General features: G+C 50.8%; 1 protein-coding gene across 1 annotated transcript in view; it reads right to left on the reverse strand.

The window, feature by feature from the left end:
• The window catches only part of Sptbn4 (spectrin beta, non-erythrocytic 4), a 90380-nt gene that overhangs the window by 78629 nt on the left and 2576 nt on the right, over window positions 1-9175 (reverse strand). Inside the window, exon 2 of the mRNA XM_055595000.1 lies at window positions 7989-8175. Coding sequence (XP_055450975.1) covers window positions 7989-8160 — 172 coding nt within the window. The 5' untranslated portion in view covers window positions 8161-8175. The remainder of the gene's footprint in view (window positions 1-7988; window positions 8176-9175) is intronic.

Below are 9175 nucleotides of genomic sequence, written 5' to 3' on the forward strand. Positions count from 1 at the left end.
CATCCCAGCCCCTCACTGGGGGATTCTAGGCAGGGGCTCTACCACTGAGCCATACCCCAGCCCCTCACTGGGGTATCTAGGCAGGGGCTCTACCCCTGAGCCACACCCCAGCCCCTCACTGGGGGATTCTAGGCAGGGGCTCTACCACTGAGCCACACCCCAGCCCCTCACTGGGGGAGTCTAGGCAGGGGCTCCACCACTGAGCCACACCCCAGCCCCTCACTGGGGGATTCTAGGCAGGGGCTCCGCCACTGAGCCACACCCAGCCCCTCACTGGAGAATTCTAGGCAGGGGCTCTACCACTGAGCCTCACCCCAGCCCCTCACTGGGGGATTCTAGGCAGGGGCTCTATCACTGAGCCACACCCCAGCCCCTCACTGGGGTATCTAGGCAGGGGCTCTACCACTGAGCCTCACCCCAGCCCCTCACTGGGGGATTCCAGGCAGGGCCTCTACCCCTGAGCTATATCTACAGCCAATAACACATCTTCTATCCCTCTATTAAAGTGAGCACTTTACACTCCTGGTAATACACACTTTTTCTTGTTATTTCAACCTGCATCCTGTATCCTGACCTCTCATTTGAAATCAAATGCACATATGTTAACAGCAATCCCAAATGCAACACCATTTTTGTTTAAATGTGGATTTTGTTTGGGGACTGCATGGGAGCAGCCTGTGTGAACACATGATCCTCATCCCACACTCAGATGTGATGACAAAAATAATTCCGTGTTTGCTGCTCAGCTTCCAGCGGTTGATACGCATGCTCCATAGTGGGTTTGGGATGAGAGTGAAGCCCAGGGAGATGCAGTTCACCCCAGAGTGGGGCCCAGCACAGACAAGTAGATTCAGGCCAGAAACTAACAGGAGGCTGTGCGGCCTCTCAAGGTTGTCTCCCCTCTCTGGGCCTGCCTTCCTCTGGGAGGGGGTCTCAATCTGTGGCTCTAGCCGGCCTGAAATTTGTAGACGAGGTTGGCCTGGAGTTTGTGACGATCTTCCTACCTCTATTCTTCAAGTTTGGGGATTATAATAAGTATGTGCCTCCCATTTGTAAAGGAGACTTGAGGGTTTTTTATTAATAGACACTGGAGAATTCCAGGTTCCTAGGAACTCAAGGTTGAAGTAACAAGATCCATAATGATTTTGCTGTTGTTGTTGTTGGCTTTTGTTTTTGTTGTTTTGTGTTTGGTTGGTTGGTTAGTTTTATTTGTTTGTAATCTTATTTGGATAATACTCAAAAATATTCATTGAAACCTATCCTGGGTCACATGAATGGTGACTTCATAAGGGACAATGTTGTGAGATTTGGGATCTTCTGATCACAATCCGTTAGTATAGAGCTGGGATCAAAATCAGAGATGCCCTCCTAGAGCTCCTGCCTAGAATCCTCCAGTGAGGGGCTGGGGTGTGGCTCTGTGGTGGAGCCCCTGCCTAGAATTTCCCAGTGAGGGGCTGGGGTATGGCTCAGTGGTAGTCCCACTGAGCCCATTCATGAATCCATGGGCATATGGTTGTCAGGTTTAAAGCACACTGAGGTTAAGCAGAGAAAGTAGAATCATTTCAATAAATGGAGCTGAAACAACAGGATATCCATATGGTAAAACAATGACTTTGACCCAAATACCACACAATAGTAAACAATTAGCATCTTTTGATTTACAATCTAAATGTGAAAAAATGTCTCCTTGACTTTGGAGTAGAAAAGGATTTTTGAGTTGACAATTCTAGGTATTGAACCCAGGATCTTGCCTGTTCTAAGCAGGCACCCTACCACTGAGCTACACCCCAGCCTCTCACTGGGGGATTCTAGGCAGGGGCTCTACCACTGAGCCAACCCCAGCCCCTCACTGGGGAATTCCAGGCAGGGGCTCTACCACTGAGCCAACCCCAGCCCCTCACTGGGGGATTCTAGGCAGGGCTCTACCACTGAGCCACACCCCAGCCCCTCACTGGGGGATTCTAGGCAGGGGCTCTACCACTGAGCCACACCCCAGCCCCTCACTGGGGGATTCTAGGCAGGGGCTCTACCGCTGAGCACATCCCAGCCCCTCACTGGGGGACTCTAGGCAGGGGCTCCACCCCTGAGAGATACTACCAGAGTTCTTTTTTACCTTTTTTTTTTTTTTAAACAGTCACAGTATTTCTGCAGGTCGACTTTGAACTACTTTTGATACCCAGGCTTTGAACTTTCAATCCCCCCCACACCTTAAGTTCCTGACTGCTGAGTATGCAGCCTGTAGTACCATGGCCTGATCAAAGATTTAGTTTTGTTCTGGTCTTTGTTGTTTGGTTTTATGTTTATTTGTTTGTTTGCTTGCTTGCTTACTATGTAGCCCTGGTTGGTCCTGAACTCACAGAGATCGACCTGCCTCTGCCTCCCTGTTACTGTGATGAGAGGCATGCATCACCACACCCAACCTGTTTTGTTTTGTTTTTTCCTTCTTCTTTTCCCTCCTTCTCCTCTTTCTCTGCCTCCTCCTCCTCCTCTTCTTCTTCTCAAGATAGGGTTTCTCTATGTCCTGCAACTCTCGGTAGGTCAGGCTGGCTTCAAACTCACAGAGATCCGCTGAGTGCTGAGCGCTGGGATTAACGGTGTGGGCCCACACTGGCTTTCCTTTTCTTTTTTGTACTTGTTTCCTTTTTATGTGTGTGAATGTTCTGCCTGCATGAGTGTACCCGAACTGCAGGCATGCCTGATGCCTGAAGGGGCCAGAAGGGGGCACCAGAGCCCTGGACCTGGAGTACAGAAGCTTGTGAGCTATTGAATGGGTGAGGGGACTTGAACATGGGTCCTCTACAAAGCATAAAGTGCTCTTAACCGTTGAGCCACCTCTCTGGCCCGCTTTGTAACACAGGGTCTCCTGTAGCCCAACACAGCCCTGAGCTTCCTGTGGAGACAAGGATGACCTTGAATTCCTGATCCTCCCAGTAGCTGGGATTCAACCAGACCCCATTCAAAGATTTCCTGAATAAGACATTCTCAGTTGGACACCTCTCTGAGGGCCCATACCCACACCTGGGCATTTCTTGTCCTTTCTCTAGCATCTCTTTGGCCCTTCACCTCCATGCTTGAAATCTATGGAGTTCAGTCAGAAAGTGTTTGCCCTCCGCTACATACCACACACACACCTGTGCACAGGGACCTGAATTTGATGTGTCAGAACCTATGTTAAAAAGTTAGGCCCTCACTCGGGAGCCATAGGCAAGGGGAATTCTGAGTTCAAGGCCAGCCTGGTCTACAGAGCAAGTTCCAGGAGACTCAGGGCTACACAGAGAAACCTTGTCTCGGGGAAGAAGAAAAAAGCTAGGTCTTTCAGCGTGCATACCCCAGCACTGTGGATGTAGAGTTGGGCAGACCCTGGTCTCGCCAGCCAGCCAGTGTATCCAAACTGATAAGCTCTAGGCTCACTGAGAGACCTTGTTTCACGAGAGAGAGAGAGAGAGAGAGGAAAGACCCCCGATGTCATGTTCTGGCCCCCACGTGTGTCGGCACACACATTTGTTGAGACAGGGACTCATGTGGACCGAGCTGTCCTCAAACTGACTATGTGGGCAGCCATGACCTTGATCTCTCACTCTTCCTGCCTTTACCATTCACATTCTGCAGGTGCAGTGTACAGAACCAGGCCTGGCGCGATCTTTCACACAGTCAGGATGGGGATGGAAAATGCTTCTAAAAAGAACACAAACAAAAAGGGCCATTCCCCCTAACTCAGCTGCACGCTGGTGTCGCTTGACTCTGAAGTGCCTCCTGAATCTTTGAACACTTGGACCCAGTTAATGGTCTTCTTACCCCCCTTCCTTCCTTCTTTTCTTCCTTTTGTTTTCTTTTGGTTTGGTTGGGTTCAGTTCGGTTTGCTTTGCCTCAGTAGTCCTCTTTTAAGGGCCACAGGATCAGGCGTGGAGTATTGACTGGCCCGTTTAGCACTTCCTGTTTCTGATCTACCAAGACGTAAGGAGCCCCTGCCTTGTGTACCCCGACCAGGAGCAGTACCACGGCTTCCCTCTCCTGTGAACTAAACCTTTTGAAGAGTGAGTGCTCTTGTGTTGTCTGTACTGAATGCTGTGGTCACAGCAACACACGACGTAAGAAATACACACCCTCCAGGACTCAACAGGTTCACTCCCGGCAGAGCGAACCAGCCATCCAGAAGTGTGTAGGCCACCCGCAAACCTGGGCTAGAAGCTGACAGTCCCCGTCTGTCACAGTCCCCACCTGAAGCAACCGAGAAGCACCACAGGTGAGCAGAGAGACTGTGGCACACGTACACTGTGGAATAGTACACAGCCAGGAAAGGAGCTGACCGTGAGCAGAAGATGGCAGGGATGAGACTCACAAGCTTAAAACTGAGTGACTAAACCAAAGACAAAGGCGAGCAGGGTGCCAGGCACAGTGATAAATGTCTGGGAGCCTAGTAGTTGAGAAGCCGAGCAGGAACACTGAGTTTGAGACCAGCCTAAGCCACAAGGCGTGTGGTGGTTCGTGTCTGCAATCCCAGCACACAGGAGGCTGAAGCAGGATACACAGTAAGACCTTGTCTTGGGGGGGGGGGAAGAAAAGGAAACACGGCTAGTGTTATGCTCAGTGGGTAAAGGTGCTTGCTTGTGCAAATCTGGTGACGTGAGTTCCATCCCTGGCATCCCGGCAAGGTGGGAGGGGAGAAATGATTCCCGCAGAATTCTCCCCAGACCTCCGCATGCCTGGATGCAGTGAAAAGCAAGTGGAGGCTGGAGAGACGGCTCCCGGGTGAGAGCACTCACTCCGGTGCTCCGGGATGCTGAGTCTGGATGCCAGCATGCCCTTAGCCAGGCGTCCCCCAGGCCTGGAACCCCAGCCCTGAGACGGGCTTCTGACTTCAAGTCTAGCTCAGAAAAATTCAAATCCCAAGGTCAACGAGACGCTTTCCCTCAACAGAATAGGGGGAAGACACAGATGCAGACATTCAAACGCCCTCTTCTGGTCTCTTCGGGTACTGCATGCACACCATGCACAGACGCAAGTAAAACACGAATTCACGTAAACTTGGTTTGTTCTGTCTGGGGTCTTCAAGTATTTTCATTTCTTGTCGGGACAGGGTTTATCTGTGTGTAGTCCTGGCTATCCTGGAACTCACTCTGTAGACCAGCCTGGTCTCAAACTCAGTGATCCGCTTGTCGCTTGTCTCTGCCTTCCAAGTGCTGGGGTTAAAGGCCCGCACCACTGCCCCTAGGGCACGTAAACTTTTTATATTAAAATTTAAAGCGCGCACACACACACACACACTCACACTCACACACACACACACACACACTCGCGCGCGCACACACACACACACACACACACACTCACACACACTACTGTGGAAAACTAGCCCACAAGCCAAACGACCACCATTCTCGGGAATTGAGCTGTGTCAGACTGCAAAGGGTCAGCACAGCTGAACCTGTTGAGTGTTGACATTTCCCACAGGAGAACAAGGAGCAGCCTGGGACACCCCCCCCCCCCCATTATCTGCTGCTCCTACCATGTGACGAATGCCCTAACTGTGCACGGCTCCAGAGAGGGGCATGAGTACATAGGCCAGGGAAGACTGAGGAGGGGACTCCCCCTGAGGGGAGGCCGTCATCTCTGCAGGGCCTTTCCAGTGGGGCCTTTTGGAAGGGCACACCCTCACTCCTTATCACCTATGCTCTGTACATAAGCACAAACGCTGGTGCCCGAGGAGCCGGAGCTTTGGTCTCATGTCTTGGCTTGTCACTGAGACCCTAGGGAAGGGGTCAGACATTGTTCACACTCTCGGAGGAAATGTTAGCAGCACACACACGCACCAAAGCCCTGGACCAGCAAGATGGCTCCGTGTGTGAGGATGCTTGCCAGCAAGTCTGGTAGCCTGAACTCAGTCTCTAGAACCGCATGATGGAGGGCGAGCACAGACTCCCTCTGACCTCTGTCCATACGCTGTGCAATTGCAGACAGACAGACACATAAGTCTGGTAACCTGAACTCAATCTCTAGAACCGCACGATGGAGGGAGAGCACAGACTCCCTCTGACTTCTGTCCATACGCTGTGCCATGTGTAGACAGACAGACAGACAGACACATAAGCAAGTAAGTCAGTAAATGTAATAAAAATGTAAACAAGGCATCTGGAGAGATGGCCCAGCAATTGAGAACACACAGCACCTATTCCAGAGGACTGGGACTCAGTTCCCAGCATCCACAACCAAGGTGTTCACAGACACCTGGAACTCCAACTCCAGAGACTCCAACGCCTCTGGGTTCTTACACACACACACACACACACACACACACACACACACACACACACAAGCATGTCCTTACAGATAACAAACTCTTTTTCTTTTTAAATGTAAACAGTATTTTTTCTTTTAAAGTCCCAAAATCTAGCCATCTGATATTTCAGGAGAAGCTCCATTGCTCAGGAAGCTGAGAGAGGAGAAATGTTGTGAATTCCTGGGCTGTACCGTAAGACCTGGCCTCAGGAAGAGAACAGCCAACAAAGTTGGCTTGCTTGTATTTCTCAGAGGACCCCGGTTCAATCCCCAGCACCCGGTTCACCACCTCCATAGGCACCAGGACATACACACAGAAAAAAAACACTCACACGTAAAATAATTTTTTGTTTTGTTTTTTGAGACAAGGTTTCTGTAAGTATCCTTCACTGTCCTGAAACTTTCTGTGTAGACCAGGCTGGCCTTAAACTCAGAGATCCACCTGCCTCTGCCTCCCAAGTGCTGGGATTAAAGGCGTCGCCACCACTGCCTCTGAGCTCACATAAATATATATGAAAAATTATAATTTTATTACATTTATTATCCAAATTCTGCCTGCATGTGTGCCTGTGCACCAGAAGAGGGCACCGGATCTCACTGTAGATGGTTGTGAGTCATCGTGTCAGTGCTGGGAATTGAACTCAGGACCTTTAGGAAGAAGAGCCAGTTCTCAACCTCTGAGCCATCTCTCCAGCCCTAAAAAGTAAAATTTTAAAGAAAGAAGACGAGAGCTGGGATGGGATGTCACATGTCTTTGCAGGCATTTAATCAGGAGACAGAGGCAAGTGGGTCTCTGTGAGTCCAAAGCCATCTTGGTCTGCACAGCAAGTTCAAGAACAGTGAAAGCTACATAGAGAGATTTTTTTTTTTGTCTTAAAAAAAAAAAAAAACCAACAAATCCTGCCAGGCAGTGGTGGTGCACTCCTTTAATCCCAGCATTAGAGAGGCAAAGACAGGCAGCTCTCTGAGGTGGAGGCCAGCCTGGCCTACAGAGTGTTGTAAGAATGCCCAGGCTACACAGAGAAACTCCATCTTGAAAAAGAACAACAAAAACAACAAGCCAAGCAGGGCAGTGGTGGCACATGCTTTTAATCCCAGCACTCAGGAAGGTAGAGGCAGGCAGATTCTGTGAGTTCGAGGCCAGCCTGGTCCACAAAGTGAGTCCAGGACAGCCAGGGCTACACAGAAAAACTGTCTCAAACAAACAAACAAACAAACATATAAATGTGAACTTTTTAATCTTTTTTAAGTATTAGTGCTCTGCCTGCACACCTGCACACCAGCAGAGGGCACCAGATCCCTTTATAGCTGTGAGCCACCATGTGGGTGCTGGGGTTTGAACTTAGGGCCTCTGGAAGAGCAGCCAGTGCTCTTAACCACCGAGCCATCTCATCTGCCCTTAAAATAAATTAGAACTAAGTAGAATTCAAAGCCGTACTTCAAGGAGCACTGGCCACACTTGACAATGTAGCCGTGGACGCCGACACACTTGGAATGGTCGCTAGCCACATACATGAGCCGTGACCTCGCTAGGCACCCCAGATACAGAACCGTCTCCATTTCAGTGGGAAGTTCGCTGGCAGAGCTGGTCAAAGAGCCCAAGTGCTGGGTCGGACGGATGGACAGACAGACGCATTCCCTCCAGCCGGCAAGATTCCCCCGAGGCCCTTCCCACAGCCCTCAGCCACCTCCTGGCCCTCTGTCCCCAGTACCTGCTAAGGCCTTGATCCGAGAGCACTCGAAGAGGGAGGCAGCTGCGTTGCCGGCCGCCGGGGGCTCTCGATCCCAGCCCCTGTCTGGGCTCTCCCAGCGGGCCGAGGGGTTGTTGTTGTTGGCAGCTGCTGGGCCCTCCATGTTGTCCACTTCCCCTGGACCTTGTGCCATTGGGGTGGGCGGGGCCTGGAATCCAGGAGAGAAAGGTTAGCGCAGGAAAATGACCTGAGCTCAAAGGACCCACTTCTCACAGTGAGGGCCCAGGCATTCCGTGCCCTGTCTCCGGCTGGGTTTTCTGTCTTTTGCATGAAAATAAATAAGTAAATAACAAAAATCAAAAAGAAAAATCCAGTTCTGGCGGGTGGAACAGGGGATCCCGCAGTTGGGAGATCAGGAGTCCCAGGCTAGCCTGGGTCACCTAGCTAAATTTTGTCTCAAAGGGTCAAACAACAGGGTCTCGGAAGACAGCCGAGTGGGCAATGTGCTTTACTCCGAAGCATAATGAATTCAGTCTCCAGAACCCACAGGAAAACCTTGCACACTTGTAACCCCAGGCAGATCCCTGGGGCTCCCTGGCCAGCCAGCCCTGCCTGATCTGTCAGCCGCAGGCCAAGCAAAGGACCTGTCTCAAAAACAATCTGTCCACCGCCTGAAGGAGCACGTGCCAAGGCTGATCTCCGGCCTTCCAAGGCATCTGTAGTTTGAGATCTCTGTGAGTTTGAGGCCAGCCTGAGCTGCAAAGCAAGTTTCAGACCAACCACGGTGAGGCCTAGTCTCAGTTACTATCATCATTGTCATCATCACCATCATCATCACCATCATCTGGGACTGCCAGTAAAATGCCTGCAGCACAAACAGGAGGCCTTGAGTTTAGAACTCCACGCAAAAGCAGACATAGTGGTATCCACCTGTCATCCTAGCTAGTGACGAATGGCGCAGAGATGCATGCATCATGGGGCTCACTGACCGGCCAGTCTAGCCAGCGCAGTGAGAGACCCTGTCCTTAAAAACAAATGAGGTGAGCTGGGTGTGGAGGCAGAGGCCGGCGGATGTCTGAGTTCCAGGCCAGCCTGAGCTACAAAGTGAGTTTCAGGCCAGCCAGGGCTACACACACAGAAACGCTGTCTCTAAAAAACAACATAGATAGATAGATAGATAGATAGATAGATAGATAGATAGATAGATA

The sequence above is a fragment of the Psammomys obesus genome, unplaced genomic scaffold (genome assembly GCF_907164565.1).
Source record: "Psammomys obesus unplaced genomic scaffold, mPsaObe1.curated_primary_1811, whole genome shotgun sequence".
Classification (NCBI taxonomy): domain Eukaryota; kingdom Metazoa; phylum Chordata; class Mammalia; order Rodentia; family Muridae; genus Psammomys; species Psammomys obesus.